The sequence below is a fragment of the Lacerta agilis genome, chromosome 12 (genome assembly GCF_009819535.1).
Source record: "Lacerta agilis isolate rLacAgi1 chromosome 12, rLacAgi1.pri, whole genome shotgun sequence".
Lineage (NCBI taxonomy): Eukaryota > Metazoa > Chordata > Lepidosauria > Squamata > Lacertidae > Lacerta > Lacerta agilis.
In genome coordinates, this window is record NC_046323.1 from 35,967,165 (window position 1) to 35,994,310 (window position 27,146).

Sequence of the window (27,146 nt, forward strand, 5' to 3'; positions counted from 1 at the left end):
TTTAGTACTGCCACCAAGAACAATAAAGCCCTTGTCCTCAGATTTAGCATTTTAAAGACAATGTCACAAAAGGAAAATAGGAGGAGGAAGGAGGAGGGAGGAAAAGGCAAACAGAAGTACCAGTTCTTAAAGCTGAAATTTTTCTCATCAGCTGAGAGTTCAGAGAGAGGTGGAGCGCTGTCAGAGTCGCCTCACCTCCTATGTCTCCCTGTTGCAGCCTGATGGAGTTGAGTTGGGGGAGCCAATGGAGCTATTTTCTCAGCAGAGCCTTGCTTCCTATCTCTCCTTTTGCCATAGCCTGATGGAAACAAAAAATCCAATCAGTTTGTTGGAGGGTGGGATGAAACAATCAACAACACTCATTATTTGTGGCCTCTCTAAGGGCATTTCACCTGCTTAGCAAATATATCAAGTTTGTGCTTTAAGGACAATTCATTGCCTCAATTTTCAGTGGAGTATGCAGCATAAATAAGAGCTGGTTGTTGTACTGCTAATTAAATTCTCAATGTATATCAGTGCAATTGTTGACCGTGATGACACTTCTGGAATTAATATATATGCTTAACTGTAATCAGCAGATTAGTCCTTGCCCAGGCCTGATCTGGGGCCTGGAGGTCCAGTCCCCAACATGTGGCCCAGTGGCTGCTCACTTGGAATGCCTGGTGTGTGAACTGTGGCAGCTCCTCTCACCAGGGCAACAATCAGTGAACGAAATCAGTGTAGCTGGTGGGAGGGACGGCAATGTGGCCACATTGCCATGGCAACAGGGAGGTGTCTTCTGGTCCAATCCCAACAGGAAATATTGGGAGGCAGGACAGGAAAGGGGACAATTCACAGCTGGCTTGCATTAGGAGTCCGGACACCTTCTTTTCCCAGTCTGCTCCCTCTTCTCCCTCTGACCATACATCGTTGTCCCACCACCAATTCCCTGGCTCTGAGACTTCTACCCTTGGGGGTTCCTCAGCTGGTGCCTCCCACCGTTCCTCTGCGTCCAACCAGTCCATGACAAGTGGTATATAAATTTAATAAATAAGTGATCATGATAATAATAAATGACTTTTGTCTTACTACTATTGCCTGGAAGAGTCCAGTTGTTCTAAAAAGAAGGAACCCCTTTGGAAAAGGATGAAGATAGATGGAGAAGCCCGCACCTTAGTGGGTAGAACACATGCTTTGCATGCAGAAGGTTCCAGTTTCCATCCCCAGCCATCTCCAGGAGTAGCTGAGAGAGACCGCTGTCTGAAATCCTGGGGGGCTGCTGCCAGTCAGTGCAGAAAGTACTGAGCTAGTATAAGCCCATTTCCTTGGAAGCCTACATATTTCATTTGTGTGGATGCCGTTTCATACCATGCAGAACCAAATGAAGATTTGCCACTGGGCACGCAATCTCCAGGGGGTTGCAGCCATTCACAATTCCCAGATGTAGTGCTGGCTCCAGGGTGAGTTTTTTTTTGGGGGGGGGCAGGCAAGATTCCTTGAGTGTGCCCCTAAACTGAGTGAACCCACCTCTTTCTCAGAGAGATCTCTATTGTTCCTTCCCTTGCGCCCTCCCTCTGCGCTTGGAGGAAGAAGGCAAGGCAGGTGAAAGGTGCTTCTCTCTCTCTCTCTCTTGTTCCTGCTTGCATGCTCAGAGGGGGACAGTTGAACAGGCAGTGACAGCACAGCAAGGAGGAGGAGGAGGAGGAGGAGGAGGAGGAGGAGGAGGAGGAGGAGGAGAAGAAGAGCCTGGAGACTCTGGGGGTTGACAGTGCAGTGCAGGGCTGCGGCTAGCGTCCAACAATGCTGACACAGGACCTGCATATATGATAACGTGTGTTTGCAAACGTGCCATTTCATGCTATATATTTCGAAAGATGCAAACTGAAGTGCTGGGCACGAAGGATCTTCCCTTAAACAGTGGGCCAAATTAGGCATAGACGGCGAAAGGCTTGTGGGCAATGTTGTCTTCTGTTACTCAGCCTGTGTTGCCTTGTGCTGCCCCCCTGTGGTGGTGACTCACCTGAGAATGTGAAAACCTTTGGAGAGAGAGAGCCTGGTGCCTGCTAAGGGTAGTGCCTCTTTCCAGCATCGCTATCATCATTATAGAACTCTGTGATAACGTTTTACTGTTTGACATCTGCTTCCTTCCACTTTTAGATGTAGCGTGTGGAACAAAGGCCTCTGTGACTGCCCACATAGCTCTTCATTGCACGTACTGTTTGAAGCATCTCAGCAGAAATGACTGCAGACAATTGCTCATTATAGGTTTAATTTTCTTCAAGCAGCATATAAGGCACTAATTTCTACATGTCGGCAATGTCTGAGTGATGAGCGAGACAGGGTATTTTTGAGCATTTATACCTAAGAAGCAGCTGCCACTAAAGCCAGCCAGAGTCTTGCTTGAAAAAGAGGAAGACCAAGAAGCCTTTGTATGCGATTACAGAAAACAACTCCCCTACTTGTAACTGACAGATGCAACTGACAGCTTGTCTTTCCCTCTGATTGAAGGAAGGGCAGCCTCAGCATCTACCCCAAGTGGAGAGCAGAATGACTACCAGCACATAAAAAGAGGCAGCAGTGGAACAAATGGAAACAGACTTTAGAGGATGGACCCTATCTTTGTGGGAGGGCAGGTGCTTGGCATACAGAAGGTCCCATGCCCAATTCCTGACTTCTCCAGTTAAAAGGATCAGGTGGCAGGTGATGAGGAAGACCTGTGCAGCAAAGCAACTGCCTTTCGGGGTAGACCAGGTATGGCAAACTTCAGCCGCTGGGGCCAAATATGCCTCTCCTTGGTCTGTCTGCTTAGCCCTTAGGACTCTCCCCAGGCGACACCTTTCTTGAGTGTTTTCTCCCAGCTGGAACGTGTCCTTGAACTGTGAGAATGCCTCTTGCTTGCCTGGAAGGAGGACCTGGTGCATTTGTTTGTGCATGTGGAATGGCCACTTTTGGTTTTTGCATGCTGGTTGTGAGCTCCTGCATAAAACTGAAGAGTCCCACACACTGTTCTGCTCGCTTTTGCATCTGGCGCTGCCTGCTCCTTGGTATGGGGCCTCTGGAAAGCTGCCCCATGTGGTAATGAGGCCCTTGGGGTAGACAACACTGGGCTAGGTGGGCAGTCTGACCTAAGATAAGGCAGCTCTCTGTGACATGAGATTCCCCAAGTTTATAAATCCTCTTAGAATTAAATGTGCTGGAGTTCAATGCAGTCAGATGCAAAGCCCCTCTTCAGTTTCTGCAACAGTTAATTCCTGCAGCTTATTTGCAGCTGAACACACGCCTGTACAAGTCTTGTAACCAGTGTTATCCCCACCCACCAGATTTAGATGAAATTTTCTTCAAGTAAAACTCAAATCAGTTCACAACATGAAAACATACTATGCAGTCAGCAATGCCGACCCCCCCCCCAAATGTGGGTTCCCTCGCCCCAGCCACCTTTGCCACACTCCAGTTTTATGGCATGCTCTGAAGGAGTGCATTTGATGGCCACTGGATCTGGGTCTAAATCAAACTTGAATCTGGAGAAAACACAGTTTCCCCATGAGAAGCAGAGGTACAAGGGGAAGAGCAAATAAGCCCTGAGTTGCCAATAAAAGCAACTGGATTTGGTGGACTAGTGATTGAAGGATGTCTGGCTATGATTCAACCTGGGAACCGGATTCCTGCTCTGTCCAAAAAGTTTCTGCCTTTTGTAAAATATTCTAAATTATAGTTGTTTACTGGGCTCAACAACCAGGAGACCTTTTCATGCTGATCACCAGCAGAAAGTCTGGTCAGTGGAACATAGGAAGCTGCCTTATACTGAGTCATACTGAGTTATACTGGTACAGCCAGCTCACACTAGCTGCCACACTAACTGGCACCTGCTCTTCAGGGATTCCAAGGAGGATCGTGGACATCCAACGATGCAGGATGTTGGGAGATTCAAGACTGATAAACTCATAAACTCAGGAGGCAGCGATGGCAACCAACCTCGATGGCATTAAAACAGGATTAGACAAATTCATAGAGGAGATGGGTTACTAATCATGAAGGCTCTGCTCTGCTTCTACAGTTGGATTGGAGGGCAGCAGTGTGGTTGCTGGAAACCACAGGAGTGGGGAGTGCTCTTGTGCTTGAATCCTGCTTGCAAGTTTCCCACTGGCTGGCCACTGTGAAAACAGGCCTACATGGGCCAATTGGCCTAATCCAAGCAGGCTCTTTTTATGTTCTTGGGTCTCTCCCAACCTTAGTTGGAGATGAGGAGACTGAACATGCAACCTTCTGCTTGCAAAGCAGATGCTCTTCCATTGCACGATGGTCCTGAAGCATCTCTAGGAATAAGGACGCTGGACTAGGTGGATCCCTTCCCCAACATGGTGCCTTCCAGCCCTTGTTGGACTACAACTCCCGACAGCCCCCTGCCAGCATGACCAGGGGCTGATGGGTGTTGTAAATCCAGCAAGGAGGTCAGGAGGTCAAGTCTCCATCTGGCGGGCCACTCCCTCGCTACCAATGTCCTCCACCATTACCAGCCGGCTGAGCTCCCTTCCTCTGAACTTGGAGCCAGAAGACCCCTTCCTCCCAGAGGGGCCGGCTACCGGGCCACAGGGCGTCGGAATTGGGCGCCAGCCTGTCTTCCCCCGGGGCCGCTCTAGCCCTCGGAAAGGGGTGGGGGGTTGGCGCGGGGATGGAGGTGACGCAATGCCTGCAATCCCGAGGAGAGCTGCGCAGCGGCGGCCTGAGCAGAGGGCGCGCTCCGAAGGCGAAAGGGAGGCGCCGCTGGGGCTTCTGGCGCGCGTGCGGCTCCGCCCCTGCCGGCCGGCCGAGCTGAGGCGAGGGGGCTGAGGCGCCTCCTATCAGCAGAGCTCTGCGCCGCTGCTCCAGCCCGCGCGGCTGCTTGCAGGTGAATTGAAAGTCGTTGGCGGGGAGGGAAGGACGCAGCCGCCGTCGCCGCCTCTGCTTCCTCCTGCCTCTGCTGTTGCGGTCCTGGTGGGGTAGCTGAGGCGCGTGAAATCCGCACCCCCAGCCGAGCCCGGCGGCGTTTCTCCTCCTGCCGCTGCAGGGCAGTTGCTGCGCTGTGCCCGTGCCCAGGAGGCGCCCGCCTCAGGGGAGGCACCGGCCGGCCAGGCATGTCTGCGCCGAGGGGCTCCCCGCTCGCCAGAGACCTCGACGGAGCGGGAAGGACAGGCAGCCTCAAGCGCGCGAGTAAGTCTCCCCGAAAGTTCAGCCTTCGTGGCCGGGGGTGCGGTGGGGTGGGGGAGGCATTATGATTTGCTGTGAGATAATCTGCTCTCCTCATAGTTTCTGGGTTATGATGACTGGCGGCAGTCTGCACATGCTCAGAGGTGCGCATCTCTTTATTGCTTCACCTTTCCCGCGCCTTAATACACTCTAGCCTATAAATGGTGCCCCGGTTAGTACCAGCTGCGGAACCGGGTATTCGCAGTGAGCCCGCGTCTTCCAACCTTCCTGCGGGGCTAATAATGGCCCGAGGCTCTCTTGTCTTTCGTATCGACGGCTGGAGGAAGGACTTCACTTGCGCCTATGGATAATGAGAAGCCGTCTTGTGTTCTCATGTCCCCTAAGCTTTGGGGAAGACTGGCTAGAGTGGGTGTGGGGAACATGTCACCCGTGGGTGTGGAAGGGGATTTCTCGGAGCAGGAGGGAGGCTCTTCCAAGTCCGGCTAAGTAGACTTTGAGGCTGAAGTCTTCTGTGCACTTGAAAGTGGGAATAAATCCCATGGAACACACTGGGATTTGCTTCCATTTAAATGTGCTGTAGGATTGAGTTGTGTGTGGTTCAGTGGGTAATACCCACACAAATTGGGTGTGTGTGGGTGTGTGTTAAGGGGACTCTTGTGCCACTTCCCTTGCTCTCCCCAAACCAGCCATCCCCTTGTGATAACACTCTTGGTTGTGGGATAACAAGAGACTTGGACATATTAACTGTGTGGGGACTGAGAGACTGTTTCTGTTCTGTTCAAAGACACTTTTCTTTTTTGCATGGCAAACTTTACTAGCACTTTGGAAGGGCAGAATTCTAAGGGTTGGGGAATGCGTTATGTGTGGGTTCTGCCACCCAGGAATTAACCAGGTTTCAGATTTGGTTTTTGCACCCCTGCATTTCCATTGCTCATCCCTGTCCATCCCTGATATGGTCGTGACCATCTAGTGTGATGCTGATTTTGTTGATCTTACCTTGGGATCGTTCACTGTTTCCTTTTTCTTCTCCCGATCTTTCCTCTTCACCTCTGCACCCATCCATCACCTGCAAGGAGGCTAATTTGGGAGCCAGTGGTGACCTTGGAGCATTCTTCCTAGCCAGTAGACCTATAGAACATGCACCTTCTTTCTGGGCTGCAGTCTTCTGCTTCGGGCAGGGTTCTGGCAACCTTGGACTCTGGATTCTATATGCATTATTTGTATGTGTATGTATGTATGTATAATCTTTCCCCGGGACCAGGTCCTTCGCTTCAATGTTTATTCCGCTGTGCGTTTGGCTTGCGTTGCCCTTGAGCAAGGGATTTGGATTAAGTTGCCCAAACTTCTTTCTCCTGGGCAAACTTCACTGCTTGTGCTCTGTAGTTGGTGGCTGGCTCCGACTGCAGCGAGTTAAATGCTGCTTCTTCTTGCCCCGTGGATATATGCTGAGCTCTGCAGAAGGACCTGCTACAGCAGCAGTTTGCATTGGCAGATAATCTTCTGGACTTGTTCCTTGTCTGATGCAGGGGGAGCAGTTGCCTGAAGGATGGGAATTATAACCTTTGGTTCTAGGCAGCCTTTTGGGAAGGAGAGGTAATTTAGGTACCTTTTGAGATTAACACTGTTTTAATTAACTCGAGCAGGCTAATCGCTGGGCACAGGATTGGTTCAGGCTGTTACCTGAAAATGGGGAAAAGGCATGCTAAGAATAGTGAAATAATACTGTGTCCTTTTAATTGGGTTGCTTTTTTATACTCCAGTGACTTCCTGCCTATAATTTGAGACCCCTTTTTAGCCTCTAATAAATAGTAGCTACCCTTGAGAGATTGTTTGCATCTATACACCACGGTTGGAAGGCTCTGTAATCATAAATACTTTATTGTGCAAAATTACCCTTCTTATTATAAGATGCATGAGTTGCTGTTGCTGCTGCTGCTGCTGCTGCTGCCACCTTGCAGAATAGAGATCAATGTTTCCTTAGGTAAATTTGGGAGGAGATCCATGCCTGCATGACTATATATACCTTTTTATATGTAGTACTTTCTAGCATACCAGGTATTTTGCAATCATTGACTTGCATCCTAAGGGAGGTTAACATAAAAATAAACTCTCAAAAGGAAAGTTTCTCCTCCTCACTGCAATACACAAAAATGATAACATTTGTGGAACGCTGTCACTGCTTCAGTCGTAAAAGCAGAGATTAAAATCTCAGAGGTGATGAGCCTTTCCTTATTTTTTCCAGGCGTCATCAGGTACTAAAAAGATAACAAATGCAGGGTCAGGCAAACTTCCACAGGGAGAGAGTTACAAAGCCATAATGCAGACCCTATTTCTGGCTACCACCTACCTAATGACTGGGGAACACAGAAAAGAGCCTCTGAGGCAGCTTGCAAAGCAGGGCTTAAAAAAAAGGAAAACGTAGAACTGCCTGGTGGTATGTGGTTACAATTTGCATGCAAAACACACACTGCTGTGGCACACCTGTGTGTTTTCCTAGTCTGTGTGTATGTGCCATTCTTGCCACCACATTTAGAAACCTACATAGAATAGGATAAAATCCTTGGAGATGGAATTTTACAACACTAATACAGAAGCGTGTATAAAAAAGGTAAAGGACCCCTGACAGTTAAGTCCAGTCGCAAACGACTCTGGGGTTGCGGTGCTCATCTTGCTTTATTGTCTGAGGGATACATAGACACAAATGTTTTATGTAGCTTTGACCCCAAAAGGTCTTTGTTAAGAATGCCATATTGGATATTATTGGAATCCTTGCTCTTACAATAATAACTGACAACTTTGCATGGCTTATCAGGAAAGGGGGTCTCCATGTTCTAGAATTATTTCCTTCAGATTAGAAATATTGGTGAATACTCCGTTAAGCAGCCTTTCTCAGCCTTGGGTCCCTAGATGTTGTTGGACTACAATTCCTATGATTCCTAGCTAGCATGGTCAGTGGTCAGGGATGATGGGAGCTGTAGTTCAAGAACATATGGGGACGCAAGCTTGAGAAAGGCTGCTGTGGAGGATAGCAATGGAGTCTGTTGGGAGTGTTTTTGGCAGGGGGAGGTGAAATGGGCATGCTGTACTTGATCAGGGGCTGGAAGTCTAAGGGAGCTTGGGCTTCTTAATTTACTTTTCAAATTGATCTCATACACTTTTTACATCGCCTAACATAACACAGCTTGCATTTTAAAATATTCTTATTCAAATGTTCTTATTCAGCTGCTCATTTTGTGTATGGCTGCCCATTAAACAAGGGCTTGGGCTTGCTTATGTGTAAGAAGGTATTTATAGATTGTATAGGGCTTTAATATATGTGTGAACTGAAACAAAAAAACTGAACTGCTTTCTGTCACATAAGTGGTTTACAATACTATTTTCAAAATGCAATAAAACCTTATAATAAAGTAACACAAAAGAGTACCTGTACCAGTGTACCAGTGCTAGATAGTAGCCAGCTTAACATAGTCATACTAAAGTCAGAATGATCTAACACTTAACTGATAAAAGCCATAGTAAAAAATTGGATATTTAAACCTATTTATAAACCTCAAGGAAAAGAACCTGTTTTAACTCTGTTGCATCCGATAGCTGTGAGGCCATGAACAAAAAGGCCCTGTTACCACTGCAGATGGTGACAGCAGTCACAAAATTAGAATACGCCTGCTTCTTGGGAGAAAAGCAATGCCAAACCTAGACAGCATCTTGAAAAGCAAAGACATCACCTTGCCGACAAAGGTCCGTATAGTTAAAGCTATGGTTTTCCCAGTAGTAATGTATGGAAGTGAGAGTTGGACCATAAAGAAGGCTGATCGCCGAAGAATTGATGCTTTTGAATTATGGTGCTGGAGGAGACTCTTGAGAGTCCCATGGACTGCAAGAAGATCAAAACTATCCATTCTCAAAGAAATCAGCCCTGAGTGCTCACTAGAAGGACAGATCCTGAAGTTGAGGCTCCAGTACTTTGGCCACCTCATGAGAAGAGAAGACTCCCTAGAAAAGACCCCGATGTTGGGAAAGATGGAGGGCACAAGGAGAAGGGGACGACAGAGGATGAGATGGTTGGACAGTGTTCTCGAAGCTACTAGCATGAGTTTGGCCAAACTGCGAGAGGCAGTGAAGGATAGGCGTGCCTGGCGTGCTCTGATCCATGGGGTCACGAAGAGTCGGACACGACTGAACAACAACACCACCCTTTCAGATTGTACCCAGAAATGAACCAGGGTCTGTTCTAAAAAACTGGCTTCCATTTTTCCTGCTCCGAGTCAGTAATGTGTATGTTGTATTTTGAACTACAGGTATTTCTGTTCAAAGGCAGCCCCATGCTTGATAAACTATAGAACGAAGGAGCATTTCTGCCAAGAGGCGGGTGGTAGACCAAACAGGAAAGTGTGTGGGATTCAGACTGTGTGGAGTGTGGGCTGAGGGATTGTTATGCTCATGTTGGCTCACCTACTTCATTTATTTATCACCAGGTGTATAATAACGAAGGGCTGTAGCTCAGTGGTAGAGCAAGTTTCCAGGTTCAATTCCTGGCATTTCTAGGCAGGGCTGGGAGGGGCTTCCCGTCAGAAATCTGTTTGTTTGCCAATATACAACAGCTGTGTGAAGCAAGGCAGCACAACTGTTACTCCTCTGCTTTTCTTAGGCCTACCAAAATGTCACCAAACAGTGTGCAAGCTTTCAAGTTCTCCAGAATGCTTTATTAGGCTATATGGCATACTAATTCATGGAGTGGAGAGAGGGAATAAGTTGACTGATGGTGAAGCTGTAGGAACTTTTGTCACATTTTTATTCGCCTAGTAAAGATATTGCTCTAAAATGGATTTTTCTTCTTTTTAATGGGCTAGAATGGCTACCCTATCTTGTTCCCCTATTTCAGCCATTCAGAAATAGAGTTGAACTCAATGCTCTATTTCTCTCTGTTGCTAAATTCAGCACTACCCTTGCTATCGCCATAGCAGAACACTTCCCCTGAATGACTGTGCCCCGGGCTACCCTACCCCGAATGGCAGGAATATAAGCCAACCATCCTGGAGGGTTAGTAGGCAATCGGTTTAACATAGGATAGCCACCCAGCAGCTGTGGCAATACAGTTTTCTATCAGTAGAACTTTTTATTCTTTACATATCCACTTAGTTTCAGGTCTGTTGGGCTTTGCACCTCACTTGTGACAGGCAGTCTATTTACAGGCAGCAACCAGTTTGCAAGTGCAATGTGCATCATTTTCAGACCTAGAAGGGGGTGGAATAGGACAGGGGTGTGTGGAACAGGCTTACATGTGACACTGACACACACCATGACCCAAAAGGCAACCCCTGCACAAACAAGGAATTGCCCTCTCTTTATTTTCTACACCCCACCCCGTCTACTTGCTCTCTGGGCGACTTACAAAAAGTCAAAATGACAATAAAGTAACATTTAAAAACTAGAACATTAAAACACCACCATTAAAGGGCAATGTAAGGAAAGGAGTCGGTGGAACTAAAACGAAAAATGCAATGCAAAGTGGCATAAAAGCAATGTAAAGAGATTTAAGAAACCTTAGATAATAAAAGCCTTTGTTTGGCTTTGAAACAACATCAAGGTAGGCACTAGGCAAATCTCCCCATGGTGAACATTCTTCAGTCAGGGTTCCACCACTGAGCAGGTCTTTCCTTCTGCAGTTACCCACCACATTTCAAATAGCAGGGACATTTGCTTGAAAAATAATAATAATGAGTAATTCGTTTTTTAAAAAAATGTTGGTGCAGTGGGTTGGTGTTCTTAGGTCAGGATCTTGTCCAAACGCTCATGTATATAAATGTACTCCTTGCAGTTCATTGGGTGTTGCTTCCGATAATCCCAACCCTGGAGTGTGTCTTTTTGGGTGTAGGAAGGGAGAGACCTGACAGCCCTCTCTGATCAAGTGTTTGTGGTCTTCGCTTCAGTGCGTGTTCACTTTTCCTAATTGAAAGTACTTCTCTGTCCCAAAGGCTGCATTTCTGAACAATCCAAAGCTTTCCTCACTCATGTGTTTCTAAAAAAGTCTCTCTCTCTCTCTTTCTCGTTTTTATAAAGGAACTAATCTCATCGCATGTAGCCCAAAGGTTTTGCTAAAAGGGTAAACACAGTGGATGTTTATAGAAGTAAGAATGGACAAACTAATAATGTGGTGATGGCTGCTGTGTTAGACAGCTTTTGAATGGGTTGGGGGAGAAAATCATGAAGGCAGGCCTACTGTCAAAACCTTACATCCTTTGGCAGCTGCTGAAGGCCCCACAGGTGCTTAACCTCTGCTCTGAGTTGCCATGCTTAGCCTGTTTGTCTTTCCCAGACTGCTTTTTGACAGTTTAAATGGTGGGCGGCTTGCAGCCACCTGCTGCAGACTGTACAATTAGTTGCTGCCTAATATTGCCACTAGAAATCCTACCAAGTTGGATTTTGCCTGCACCTCCTCCAGCCTGGAGTACACCTCCACTGCTATGATCCAGAATAGCTAAATGGAACTTCTGCCTACAAAGGCATGTGTGGGGAGCTCTTGGCCCTGCTGATGTTGTTGAACTACAATGGCATCCCTGGCCACTGACCATGCTTGCTTGGACTGATGGGAATTGTAGTCCAGCAACCTCTGGAGGGCCAAAGGTTCCCAAAACGTGACTTAAAACAATGTAAATTGTTTTTTGGTTGCCCCAGCATACCCACTGCCCTAAAAGTATTTCCAAAAGATTGAATTACTGAATTGAGATGACTTTGGAGAACCTGGTAGAGAAAGATTTTATGAGTGTGCTGAGTCACCAGCAGAGGCGTAGGAAGGTCAGGTGGTACCCGGTGCGGAAAATTTCTTGTCACCCCCCCCATTGATCCCCCCCCTGCAAAAATGATTTTACATTATTTCATATTTTCTTACAAAGGAATAATAACAACAACAATAAAAAACTTTTATTTATATCCCGCCCTCTCCGGCCGAAGTCGGGCTCAGGGTGGCTAACATCAGATACATAACATTGGTATAAAATCAAACAATAATTAAATTACCTCCTAAAACATCCCAAAATCAAATTAAAGTCTAATTAGATGGCTTTCCACAGGGTTAGGGTTGGGAATAGTAAGTACTCCACTGAACTGAAATTTCAGCCTTCACGACATAGAAAAACAGCCAAGTGAACAGCTATTTTGGTGGAGGAGGGTCAAGATATTAACCAATATGCATGAAATTTCATATATAGCTATATAATCCCTAGTATAGTAAGATAAGACCTTTGGAGCAGGCATTTTCAAAAAAAAGTTTTTTTATGAACCGCCCTAGTAGGGCAGTAATTGTTCCTTGATAATTTGTCACCCCTCCATTATGGAACCTGGGGCGGTCCACCCCCTATGCCCCCCTTGCTACACCCCTGATCACCAATTTGGCAGCTCAATGTCTGTACCCACCCAACACCCACAAGGGAGAAGCCCAAGGCAAGAGGTAAGAGGAAGTAAGATTGGAATATGATTGACTATGTTTAATTAAATAAGTAGATTTAGTAAGAACATACAGGATGCAACACTGCAACCCACCTTGGGACTGACAGTGAAGAGAAGTGTGGGATTGATTTTTTTTTTAAAGAAATGAATTTCAATCACTTAAACAATTTGTACAATTTGACTTATAAATTTGTACAAACTACTAGCATGGGCATGTAGATCTTGTGCTGCAGTGGATTCCTTTTTTTGATAGCAACCACCACCACCACCCAGGCCAGTGAACATAGTGGTCAGTTTAATGCAAATTGGAGGTTGTATGCAGTACTGGAAATTGTAACGATCAGATGAAGTTATCTAGAGGCATGCAACGGCCACAGATCTGATTTGTACCCCAATTTGGTACCTTTTAAAGCCCCCCCCCCCAATTTTTGAGTGTCATATGGGCTGTGAAATTAGTTCAAGTCATCTCCATTTCTCCCCCATTGACTACCAGGAAGTAAAAGAATGGCTATAACTTCATTTCCTTTTAAAAGAATAAGGTGAAATGTGCAGATATACTAACTCTTCCAAAATGTTTGAAGCCTGCCCAACTACACGCAAATATGGGTGCCCTTTAAACATTTTCTTTTTCTTTTCTTTTCTTTAAAAAACACCTATAGCTTTTAAATTTTGGGTCAGAATTGGATGAAATTCGCAACCATTGTCGCCCACCCTAAGGGAATGAACCCTGCCAAATTTCAGAAGGATGACTAAAGCATTTTTCCTGCAAAGGCAGCAATTGCAGTCCGAGGATATGTGTGTGTGGGAAAAGGAATAAACGGATCTGTTCCTCGTGTTTTGTGGACAATTGTTCTGCAAATTGCAAGCATGAAAGGGGTGCCCTGGTGAGAAACATGCCAAATTACAGGCAAAAGTTGATTTGTAGATGGGAAGAAATAGAAAGGGATAGTTTTCCAGGGTTACAAGCTTGGCCAGTTGGCCTGAAAAGCTTGGCCCTTTGCCCTCTTTTCATTCTGGGGCTTGCTCTCATTTCACCCATCATCTCCCCTTGGCATTGTATGGCAAACTTAGAGATGCTAGGTTGTTTTTTTAAATTTCAGTAGATACTTGTCAGCAGATTTTTCTTTAAAAAATTGCTAAAGCATTACAAAGCACTTCAGAAGATCCTTGTTCAACCCTTGCCACTTTGTACTGATCTTGCCCAAGAGCCCTCCAAGGCACCCTACTTTGTCTCAGAATTCATGAGCATCTCTTATACTCCTCTGCCAGGCTCTTCATAGGAACTTCACTGTGAAATGGACACAGTGGCAAGACTCACTGTAGGCTGCTAGGCAGGTGAAACAGAGGTCAATTTGTACCGCTGCCCTTTCAGCAAGCAACTTCAGGGTCTGCGTTTAAACAAAGATAAAATTTATATGCGTTTCCTGCGACTGATTCATGCCTAACTTCCTAATTCTTTGTGACAACGTATTAATATATTTTCTTCCTTTAGTTTCCATTTTACCATAGAATGTCGAATACTCAATTCTGTGGTTTGGTGCATTTGGTTTCAAAACATCGCCTCCCCCCCCCCACTCCCAAACCATATTTGGTAAAGCAAACATGAAGTGAAATACTTAATCCTGCTCCAAGGTCACCTCTTGACAGTTCATCACTCGTAGTCCGTGGAACAGTTATATAATTACATGCTCAAGATGAGTATATTTCAATTCTTAGTGTAAAGCGGAGATCAAGGCATTCTCCTAACTCCTAAAATTTCTGCTACAACAAAAATGAGGCATTAGGGTAGCTCAGTGGTTCTCAAACTTTTTTTTCCTGGGCCACACTTTCAGAATGAAAATTTGCTCATGCCACACTGAATTTTTTATTGATAAGAAATACATTGGCAGAAGGAAACAACTCCTAGCAGTCTCAGTTTATAACATAGAACACAACTGCTTTATAATATGATCCTGGAACATCCAGAAAGGATAAAACAATGCAGCTACATAGGAACACGAATCATTCCCCAAATATAATTATAAATGAGCCTCTTACCTATGTACCTTAAGTATGTATATAAACTCATTGAGGGGCGTGGGTTTCCTTTTGCTGGGCAATCTCATTTATATCAGGTCTAGTTTGAGACCAACAAACTCTCATCTTCTCATCAACACTAAGAAGCCTTTCTCTTTTCTGATCTTTCATATTTCCCAGAGTTTATAATCGCTGTTCACAACAATATGTCATGGAGAATGCAGAAGAATAGCCAATGCTTTTCTCCAGCACTCTTTTCAGTCAACGATTCTGGATCTCAGCTAGGATCGTTCTCAGTATAACCTGATGCTCTTGCTCTCGTTTTGAATATCTATCTATATTCTGCAAAAAAAAAATTTTTTTGATACTGTAGGCCTACTATACTACACTGAATTGTTCAAATGTTTCTTTGATTGGCCTTGAATATTCCTGTCATGCTTGCCATCCTTTCCTTCCATACCAGTATGGCATGCCACTATCCGCTGGAGTGACTGTATTTTTAAAATTATCTAATTTTCAACCGACTATTTAGAAGAAATCAGCTGTCATATTTCAGAAACAGTCTACTGTGGTATGTCTTAACATTGCAGTGCCTACAAAAGAAAACAGTCTCTCTTTATCTTTGCAGATGTGTGTACTAAATTGTTCTTCTAATTTGCTTTACTTCTAATTGACTGCCTTTTCTACAGACTGCTTTTGAAATGAGATGCAGTCATTTGAAGATGAAAAAAATTGCACTTGGCTGCTGTGTTTTAGGACACCACACACACACACACACACACACACACTGTGTTAAATGGACATTTTCTCTCCGGTAGGAAGTATTTGTGACTAAAGAGTACATATGCCCTTGCTGTATGTTACTCGGCTGAAAAGACCATACGTATTTTAGCTATTGTTGATGGCACTTAATTGAAATATTCGTTCTGTTAGGATTGTGGCTGTAACTTCAGGACAAAGTGGCAGGAAAAGATGTCTGTGTCAAATGTGGCATTGTGAGGTGTTAGGAGAAACCGCCAAGGCTGTTTGTGATGATGTCAGGATTTTGTGAACTCCCTCTTGACTGTCAAGTAGCGCGCTTGTCATCTGCCGAGTTGCTAAGGTCACCTCTAGATGCGAGAAGGGACAGTTCAATATCACACAAGATTGCGTGAAGCAAGAGGCATAGTAATAATAGGCTTGGGACCCCAGCATGCAAAAGATGTCCACCCAAGTAAAACCGTATTCACCACCAGCAGGTTGGCAGACTCTTTGAGCCACATTGGAGCTGACAGTGGAATTCAGAACCAATAATTCTTTCGTTGTACTTTTGTTTTCTGATTCTGCTCTTGACCTCTGGTTAATCATCCTCTCTCCCCATTTCAGACTCTCTCCATGCCTGCCTACAGGAATGAGGAACCTCAGGTCCCTCTACACCTTTCTGTCTGGCCCTTGGGAATGTCATCATGCCACGCTTCCCCCAGGGGACACCCATTAGTGGCCCTGTTGTTGTTGTTGTTTTACATGCTTTTGTTTTATGGAATGTGTTCTTGAGCTGTGGTACTGCCACAGTGTGGTAAGCTTGAGGTGTGTATTTGTAGGAATGTCATGACTTTCACATGGTTGCCAATGTAGTCTACAAAGAGTCACATCCTAGGCTCTGCCCACTGTTGGCTTTGTGGCCCCTGAAAGGTTGCTCAGTAAAGAGTGTGGCCCCTTGGGCTGGAATATTCCCCACCCCTGCTCCATTAACTTTCTTTTGGAAGCTATATTTCCAATAAGTAGCCCTCTGGCCCTTCCAGATTTTCTCTCTTGCTCAGGGCCTATCTTCTGGAGCTTCCCTGCCTCTCCTTCCGGCTGTAGCCTTTGCCCAGGAGGGGCTCCCGTGAGGCTTTTGTCTCTTCACAGCATGGTCCCTAAGGATTAAGTGGCTCAGAAGATGAACATAACAAGAAATGGCATCAATCAGGATGTAACAATAGAGGATTAGAGAGACAGAGAGAGAGAGAGAGAGAAGTGGATTGATAAATCGAAGGAAGAAGTTATGTACTGTTAAATGAGAAAAGTGGATTTAATTGTTTTGTAGACTTGCAAGATAATTTTTACAGTGTTCTCCCTGCTGAAGAGTTAGTTTATAAGGATGCTGTGGAAATCTGAAGAAGTCTGATCCAGTGCCATGAAACAATGATTTTCTCCAAGTATTTTGTTTTATATCATACTATGAAGGTTTTGGCACATGTTGCAAAGTGTGCTAGTTAAAGGGGAGTGTTTTATATTGTAGGTGCTCATCCCTAAGAATCTGCAATAGAGGTGGTTTATTTGCTTTACTGTTTGCTGCCAAATGGCTATAGAATGGAGAGAAAGAATGTTGTTTTTTGGTCTATTGACATGAAATACTCTCTGGCTCAGGGAACTGAGACTAGGATGCACACCTTCTTAAACGGAACAATTTCAGAGAGATGCAGGCAGCATTAGAAAACTGCTTGTTCCTTTACGTCATTCTGATAACACATTGGGACAAAAATTATTAATTTTCATGGATGCATGCATGCTTTAAATTGGCCAGAAGTGGTTTAGTCATGATGACCACATGACCCGGAAAGCTGTCTGTGGACAAACACCGGCTCCATCGGCCTGGAAGCGAGATGAGTGCCGTAACCCCATAGTCGACTTTGACTGGACTTAACCGTCCAGAGGTCCTTTACCTTTACCTTTACCATGGGATATAGAGAGAAATTTGGGGGAAACGTGTTGCAGTCGAGCTGGGGGGTGGGTGGGGAGAGATGAAATGGTGTCAGGAATTATTTTGAAGAGGATGGAAACAGCAGGCAGTTTTAATACCACTCTGTATCTGTTGTGCCCGTCTCTTAAATGAGGCTGTGGATCTGTGGATAAGTACCGTAATAGAAAAGGACAGCTGAAATATCAAGGAACTGGAGCATCATCCCACTGATGACTAAACCTTCTCCAACCTGGTGCCTCCCAGAAGTTTTGAACCACAACCCCTATGAGCCCCAGCCAGCATGCGTCTGCTTACTGGTGCTGAAGGGAATCGTAGTCCAAAACATCTGGCTGTAGCCATAAAGCAACTGAGGCATGCTCATTTAATCATCCAAAAATAATATCAAGAACAGGGCACAAAGAGATTTATAATTATAAATCACCATTATAAAACTATTAAAGGTCTCAACAGATTGGGATGGGAGAAAAATGGTTTCTCTCTGTGTACGTAGAAGTAAGGAGGCATTCAATGAAAATGGTTTTTGGTAGTCGTAGGACAGATGAAGTCCTGCTTCTGCATAATGATTTATTTGGGGATGTGTTATCAATTGAACGTGTTAGAGTGTGTGTGTGTGTGGGGGGGCTATAACCAGTAACTGAACTGGGGATAAAAGTGGGTTTCTGAACCTGTTTAAAATGGGAGACTTGTATTAACATTTAGTTTCAATGTCTTCATTAATGCCATTCGAGAGAGGGTGGCAAATAGATGGACTTTCCCCCTGAGAGGGGAACAGTTTTGCAAGTAGGGAGAAAACAGTGGCAAGCCATCCCTGGATTCTTTTACCACAGTTAAAAGGAGAGTAGTACTGTGTCTTCAACAGCCCAATGTGACGTAACTTGCCTCTTCTCTCATCTGTCTTAATGACATTAGAACTCTAGGTAGCAGAGTAATTTACCTCCATCTAATGGATGGGGGTCTAGAGCATGAAATGTATCAAAAGCCTTGGGTAATAGTCTAATCCAGATGTTTGTTGAACTACAGCGCCCATACTGGTTGTGACTAATAAGTCCAATAACATCTGGAGGACACTGTGTTGACAACCTTGTACCTAAATAACTCCCCTCTCTCATTCTGACAAAGCTGAAACATGCACCACTTTTATGCTCCCTTGACATGCTCAAGCAGTTCTCACAAACCTTGGGGCTCCGTGGGAAGAAGCATGCTTCTTGTTCAGAGCAAATAACTCACCTTGGGTATCTTTAGTTAATAGCTAGTTCTGGAAATAGTAGAAACTCTGTGTTGAAGCAAGTTGAGTGACTACAAATAAAATTCTTTGGAGTTGTACTGTGCAAATGGCAGGGCTGTTGCATAATTTAGGACTAATGTGAAGGATGGTAAGAATGAGTCTTTATTAATACCGGGGCATTTATTAATTGCTTTAGGAAATACTGTATGGTACAGAGCGTCTAGATGTAAGAAGCTTATACGTGCATTGTAAGATGTATCAGAGAGTGAATTCAGTAGCTACTTGAGTGGCGTAAAAGCTTTTGACAGCATCCTGCACAAAGTAGAACACTTGCCTGAAGAAACACTTGAGTTATTGTACTGAAATAGAAGGTACAAAAAGCCATAGACCTTTCTTTTTAAAGGCTCATGGATACAACAGCATAAACTACTTTGCAGTTCTTGCATTTATGCTTCTGTTGTGATGCAATCACTCTGACTTTTCCCTTGGTTTGCTTCACTTCACTTGCCAATTAGCGAAAAACTATTTAGGAGGCCCAACTACCAGAAGTTGTGATATAGCTGTCTGGAAGGTAGTGCTTTCAATGTGCAGCATGTGTTTGATCTTTCCAGACAAACTGCTTTTTACTTGGCAAATCCTTAGGAGAGAAAAATGCTTTTCAACTTTGTTGTATGATTACCTTTGAGAAATAGCTATTGCGTAGTACAGCAGTAGCTAATCTCAAGGATGGCAATTCAACTGCCCTTGTACTTTATGTATTAGCTTGCTGCACATAAATTCTAACACCTAAATTTTCATTTTCTTCCTTATTGGCACACAATATTTATTAACACAGAACTGAGTTGAAAGTGTGCTTAGTTCTTACACACGAGTCAGTTTGGTGTAGTGGTTAGAATGTCAGAGTAGGACCTGGGAAACCAGGGTTCAAATCCTCACTTAGCCATGAAGCTCACTTGGGCCAATCACTGCCTCTCAGCCTCACCTACTTCATTTGGTTAGCTTGGATCCATTCGTTTTAATGTGTCTACTTTGACTAGAACTTAGTTGGATACAACCCACTTTCTTGCACAATGTCACGTAGAAGTTTCTTTTTGCTCTTGTGCTGCAGTTTACTGCCAGAACTTCTTCCACTAGTGCCTCTTGGCACCCAACCAACCATTAGCTGTGATTCCTGCATTGCAGGGTGTTGGACTAGATTCCTTGCAATTCTGCAGGTCTATGATTCTATAACCCTACATATTTAAAACTGCAATCAACCTTACTGCATAGAAGTTCCCAGCTGGGATGATTGATCAAAATGGAGTCAAAAACCGACATTTGTGTGTCACTGAAAAACATTCATTTGAATTACTTTTAGGTTTTTAAAAGAAGTTGAGATGAGTAATGTCCTTAAGCAGACAAAATTTAGTAGGCTTGTTCTGAATGGGAAAGGTTGAAAAGGAGCTGCATTGCATTGTAAGTCTCACATCTGCTAATTACCTGGGGATTTCTGGTGACACTTAAAAGTTGGGGTGAGAAAATTAGGGAAGACATGGGTATGCTGAAGGGCCTGCAATGCGTTCACTGGCCTGCTTCACTTATCATGCTAAAAACCACTCTCCCCTGACCTTGGGTTCCCAGCATTATTGGACTACAATCCGGGGGTGGGGTGGGATTTGTGGATAGGAACATAAGAAGAGCCCTACTGGATTGGACCAGGGTTTAATCTAGTACACCATTCTCTTCTCACAGTGACCAACCAGATGCTTATGGGAACACTGCAAGCTGGGCCTAAATGCAGCAGCACACACTCCACCTGATTCCCAACAACTGGTACACAGAGGCATATGGCTTCCAGCAGTGGCAGGAGGACATAGCTGTCATGGCTAGTCACCATTGATAGCCTTGTCCTTAATGACACTGGACTTGTTCACAAGTCACTGTAAAGCGCAGTTGAGCTTAACAACACATTGAGCTTCTGCCCAGGGCTGAAAATTCAGGTGCATTGCTGCTACCCTGCTTCTCGTGCTACTGCATTGCTGTGAGCTAAGGCATGGTTTTGCTTAGTGTTATGTCTGAATCCTGGCTTGTGCTTTGTATCCCTTAACTAGGTATTTCAATAAGCCAAGAACCACCCTTTGGTTACAGCTTGTGGTGTCTTTGGACAGAAACTTCATTTTTTTACTTAACTAAACTTGTATCGTCTGAATCTGACACACTGTTGTTAATGTGAACTATGGTTGGTTTTAATCAAGTCAACTTCATACCGTTGGTTATAAATCTGTCTTGTTTAAGCAAATCATAGTTAACATTAATCAGATGTTTGGTCTTGGATGTCATGCTAAACTGTGGTCAGTTGAAAGTGGAACCTTCTGTTTAGAATCACACTGGAGGAGGAGAGGGGCTGTACAAGCCCAAGGTCTAGCATGGCTTCTGAATGTTGTCACTGTTACCCTATGTAAGGGATATTGACAAAAAAACAGTGGTACCTCGCTAGACGAAAAACTCGTCAAACTGCTCTTCCCCCGTTGGTGCTTCGCAAGACGAAATTTTCGCTATACGACAGCACTCACAGAACAAATTAATTTCGTCTTGCGAGGCACCACTGTAGCACTGTTTCAAATACTCCGTACTCAGTTGTGGTATTTTTCACTGAGCAAAGGTCACATCCATTTGGCAATCTATGTATATAGTTCTGTGTTTGTTTTTTTCTACAGAGGCTTAATTTTGCAAATGCATGCTTGTTTCTTAACTTCCTCTTGGCGTCCTCTTCCATGGTTGGAGTCTGGCAGATTTCTTTGGAGATGCAGAAAGCAGAGAGATCCCCCCCCCCGAAGTGTGTGTTGAGAGTCACAGGATAGTGTGAGCTGCCAAAGTAAAGAGTGTGAGGCTGCTGTGAGAGGAGGTAAGAGTTGTTCGAGTCATTTTAAAAACTCTGTGGTGCTTAAGCAGGTGAATCTCTAAGGGCCAAAAATCATACTATATTAGAGCCGTGTGTTTGGAACTTACAATGTGCCTGGTATTACTTCACATAGTATTACTTCATGCTACAAGATGCTACAGACCTGTTGAGGCTAATAATTAAGCCTAGGAGTGAGGTAGAGAAGCTCTGTGCCCAATCTTGCTATTATGACTTAACAAAGTTAGGTAAAGTTTCTATTAGTATTCAGTGAGTTACTCACAGTTCTTCTGCTGGGTTTTTACCCTCAACCACCAGGGTCAGTTACAATTCGCTTTGTTTCTGTTTAAACTGAAAATAAATAAAACTTAATAGCAAATGAAAAGTGTATGGTTTTTAAAGACAATTGTGATAAATCTGTGGCAAGCCAATTCCCTGAGCAGCATGACATATCTGACAATAATTTATCTAATAATACATGGTCAGTTGCATGACAATCCTATTTCCCCCCTGTCTTCTGGGAGTGTTTGGCAAGAAGGCTAGGTTGAGTATGAAAGGGAAGGAATATGAAGATAGGTTTCAGTTCAACTTTTATAAAGTTTTTATATCCTCCATCGATTCAGAATTTCTAGGATGGCTTACAGAAAGAGCAAACAGAGATTTATTTATTTTTCACATGATTCAGCTAAGCTTTATTTATAGTAATGCTTAAAACTAGCACTGTGATATCCTTCAGTTCTTAAGAGAACAGATTACATATCTTAGTTGGGCTTTTGTAGCAAAGAGAAATGGGCTAAGGTTGCAATCCTAACCTCACATACCTGGGAGTAAACCCCCATTTGAATACAGCAGGACTGACTTCTGAGTAGACATGGTTAGGATTGCACTGTGTGTGGTAAAAGGAGACTGCAGTGCTGAGCAATTTTCCACCTTTTGCTGCAATATTGAGAATTCTTCTTTTTGGCAAAGCCCTTGCCAAGAGATGTGGGTGGGGATTGCACTTTGCATCTTACAGGCAAGTGCCTTCTGATTGCCTCTTTTGCATGGACACATGGAGTCCCCCAACCCCCAGGCGACCCCCGAGCGGAATAATGACACAAGACAATGTGCTATGGGATTAAAATTGGCCACAACTTTATTAAGATTCAGATGTAAGGAGACCTTGGCTCAGGCATTGGGCGTTTATCCTTCCCAGCCTCCAGCTGGGGATCTGGGAAACTGCAGGGTTGTCCAGAATGTGCGGGGATTGGGCTGGCTCTGGAGAACATATGTTCAAGCAGGGAGCCCCCCCCCCTCCGTTCGCTGCCACTGGTGAGGGAGAGCAATGACAACCTCTCGGCGTATGGTCAATGCCCCTTTAACGGGGAACCCTGGTATCGCCGCCACACTGGGGGCGTGGAGTCACCCCCCCCCCCCATTTAGGAAGATGACTAAAGGATTCTGCCCAAGGTCTGAAACCGCCAAAGTTGTGACGAATTGCTACGGGAAAGGCAAAACCTGCCAATGCAGGGAAATTCCTTTCCGGCCCTTTAACAGCGGTCTTGACATAGCAGCACCTGCGTGCCTGTGGAGAAGAGGTTAACCTGCAAAGTAAGCATTAATTGAGGGAGTGGAGGGTGGGAGAAGCTCTGGAGCCCGACTGCTGCTTCCCGGTAAGCTACACCGTCTATTGTGTGGACTAGGTAGTCCCTCCCCTTACCTGGCAATGCCTCCCCCAGGTGGGATTGGGCGCTTAGCTGGGGTAGGCGGAGACCCCAGGTAATCCTCCTGGAGGAGGTGCAGCCAGTCCGAACTACCAGGCAGGTGTCGCCTAGGAGCTCAAGGGGTAGCATTCAGGATGTTGCTGCTACTTCATAGTTCTTGCACTTGTATGTGCTGGTTTCAGTGGTCACCTAGAAGTTACTTGGAGCACATGTCTATTCAAAAGCAAGACCCAGGGAGTTCAAATTAGACTTACTCTCAGGTAAGTATGGATGGGACTGAAGCCTTGACGATAAGGTTGGGCCTACTGTGGGGGAGGGACCTGTGGCCCTCTAGATGTTGCTGAACTACAACTCCCATCATTCCCAGCCAACATGTCCAATGGCCAGGGATGAAGGGAGTTTTGGTCCAGCAACCTCTGAAGGGCCACAAGTTCCCCACCCCTGCATCCAATGGAGTTGATTAAGGAATTCCTAATGACTTTTATTGCATTGCCCCAAATCTTCCTTCTATTACACCTCCAAGACTCTAGCGTGAGCACTATGCTGTCTTAGCTGCTTTCTAAATAACAATTTGTACATCACCTTTGGATATGTGTGTGGAAGATGTCAAACAAACCAACAAACCGTTCCCTTTCCCTAGAGCTCAGGCAGAGGAGAATCAGAGTATTGTAGTTGTTAAAAGTGTTAGATTACAGCCAGTGGGGCCCAGACTAAAATCTGCAGCATTAATGACACTGGTTGACCTTGGCTAGTCACTATCACTCCATCTACAAAGCAGATCCATGAACTCCACTGAGGGCCCTGTAGAGAGGGAAGTGTTGGATATAAATGTGGTTAATGATGATAGCTGGGTGTAACTCCTAACCCAGCCTAACCCACTCCTAGCCCAATGCCTAACCCATGATATAAACACTCCTTTGTGTGTATGTATCATGACATTCTACTCAAGTTGCAAAGTTTGGCTTTTACTCAGTAAACATGAAGCTTTCCTGCTTGTGTTTATTGCCCCATGCTGTAGAATCAGTGTTGTTTTCCACATGCAAAGCAATTTTAAAGGTTACCGGGGTGAGTTCTGCCACTGACTACAAGCACAAATAAAGCCTATAAAAACATTGCTGGCAACATTTTCAGACCAAATCTCAATCAATCAATCAATCTCTCCCCACCCCCTTTGGGTTGGTGGTGGGAAGGTTTTGCGTCAATATTTTATGTGTTTGCCTGATGTACTTAAAAATTCTGAGGGGATATTTGTCAAGGGCATTAAATAAGGTTAAGCTTGATTGAGTGTATATCAGATGTACAAGTGTGGTGCTGTAAAATATTAAAGCAGAGCTGCATTTTATCTTTTTCTCCCTCATTGGTTTTGATAACTTCTATATTAAGTAGGAATAATCCTGAATGAAATATTTGATGCATATCTCATCAGAATGGAAAAGTAGATCATAAGGTTGTTTTAAAACTTTTGCAGCAACTTAATTTCTATAAACAAGCAGGAAAGATAAAAAATTAATTACTTGATGAAGATGAGTTGTGGGCTTTTTAAACCCTCCTCCCCTTGACTATGATTATGATTATTGAAGGGATACTTTGAGGAATGCAAGGGAGGTAACCTTTTAAAATAATGAAAGGGAATGTCTGTTACAGAACCAATATGCAATGGAAGTGCATCCCTTTAGCTACACTTGCACCATAGATTTAAGGTACTCTTATACAATTTTGACTGTCAAGGCAAAGACTCATGGGAACTGTAGTTTAAGGGTGTTGGGAATTGTAGCTTTCTGAGGCTCTGCTCTCAGCATCCTTAACAAGCTAGAGTTGACAGAATTCTTTGTGTGTTCACGTGTGGGGTAGAGTCATGACTGCTAAAGTGTTATGAGAGTGCCCTAAATGTGTTGTGTACATGTGACCTTAAAAGGTAAAGGTAAAGATACCTGTGACCATTAGGTCCAGTCGCAGACGACTCTGGGGTTGTGGCGCTCATCTCACTCCATAGGCCGAGGGAGCTGGTGTTTGTCCACAGACAGCTCAGGTCATGTGGCCAGCATGACTAAGCCACTTCTGGCAAACCAGAGCAGCGCACGGAAACGCTGTTTACCTTCCCTCCGGATCGGTACCTATTTATCTACTTGCACTTGACATGCTTTTGAACTGCTAGGTGGGCAGGAGCTGGGACCGAACAACAGGAGTTTACCCCGTCACGGGGATTTGAACTGCCAACCTTCTGATCGGCAAGCCCTAGGCTTTGTGGTTTAGACCACAGCGCCATCTGTGTCCCTTAGATGTGACCTTAACCAGGTGCAATCCTGCAGTCTTGCTCCTGATCTCTTAAACATGACTGAATGCAGACATAACATAATCTGATCTAGTTCCTTCCTAGTTCGTTTAGCTGCTCCTGCGATGGGAGGAGAGAAGTGGGGCTGATAAGTTATCACATGTGAATGCAGTCATTGTAGACCCTACTCCCAATAGGTAGACCAATGGTGTGGCTTGGTAAAAGCCAGCTCATATATATATTCTTGGAGCTCTTATTTCAAAGAGACATAGAATATTCTCAGAACTGTTTTAGACATTGCAAAGGAGCAGCAAGAGAGGAGGCTTCAATGGCTGAGAAAATCTGAAGAGACTCTGAGATTCAGAGAATTTCCTCTGTGTTGTATATTATCTATGTCCAGGTAACTGAGAATTCCTTGGAGGCTGCAAAATATTCCTTTGCCATTTCTCATCTTCTGCATTTTGAGATTGAAGGTCTTCATAAATCCCAATGTATCCATCTTAAAAGTTGGATACGCTTAATTAAATGCATAATATCCTGCTTTAAAGTTCAAACCAAGTTCACTGTTCTTGCACAAACCTTGTATCTATAATGAGGAGTATTAGGAATAGAAATGTGCCGGGCTAGTGTTCTAGCAGAATGCCAAATGTTGTGTTTTCACTTTGTCATATTAATCAGTGATATCGGTGGGCTGCACTAGTTGCCTCTGTGTGTGTGTGTGTGTGTGTGTGTGTGTGTAAGTAAGTAAGTAAGTAAGTAAACCAAGTATATTCATTCTTTTAACTTTTGACACAATGGAAGCAGAACATCAAGGACACATGGTTACATTTAGCATGCATTAGGAGTTTTTTTGGCTTTCCAAGACTAGTATGCAACTAAAATCATAAGCAGCTGTTTGTTAATATGACCACAGATAACCTTTCACCTTGGGGAGGAAACTGATATAAATGCCCACCTGTAAGGAATGTGCATTTCACAAGAACTACAGATAATCTTTTTCAGTTTTAATGTGCTAACTACTGGAAAGGAATGCTGCTGACATGGGGAATGTAGTACGACTTCCTTTTTATGTTAACGTTATGTCAAGCACTTTTAAACATGGCCCTTTGCCCATTATCCATCATGTAATGCTGCCTATAGAGCCTAAGATCAATTTATCTTTTAATCTTCAGTTCCCCTTTGACTCGGGCACTTTTCTCTCCATTCTTTCCTACTCCCTGCAAGCATCTGTAAGTTTCTAAAATCACATTTGGTTAATGATCACTTTATGGTTGCATAAGCCAAGCACCCTGGGTTCATAAAGCACACCATTCACATAGGCCGACCTGCTTTCTCATTTATGCAAATGAATAAACAAACCCAGGCAGCCAATAGCTTAGTGATGCATCTGGACCAGAGGTTATTGTTTGTTTGTTTGTCTGTTTGTTTGTTTCTAACAAGCCAGGATCACAAACAGCCTTGAACCAAGGTTTCATAAAGCACACCATTCACTTAGCCCGACCTGCTTTCTCCTTTATGCGAGTGGATAAACTAACCCAGGCAACCAATAGCTTAGTGACGGATCTGGACCAGAGGTTATAGTTTGTTTGTTTGTTTCTAACAAGCCAGGACCACAAGCAGCTTTGAACCAAGGTTTATCATTAGTATATGAATATTAGCTTGTTAAATGCCATGAGCCCAGGTTCAGACATAACAATAAGCTGTCCCCTTCCTGTGTGGTT

General features: G+C 44.4%; 1 protein-coding gene across 1 annotated transcript in view; it reads left to right on the plus strand.

Annotated features, from left to right (window-relative positions):
• The first annotated feature begins 4,989 nt into the window (after positions 1 to 4,989).
• Positions 4,990 to 27,146, plus strand: part of KIAA1217 (KIAA1217 ortholog) — a 355,180-nt gene continuing 333,023 nt past the window's right edge. The window contains 1 exon segment of the mRNA XM_033164922.1: positions 4,990 to 5,166. Coding sequence (XP_033020813.1) covers positions 5,091 to 5,166 — 76 coding nt within the window. The 5' untranslated portion in view covers positions 4,990 to 5,090.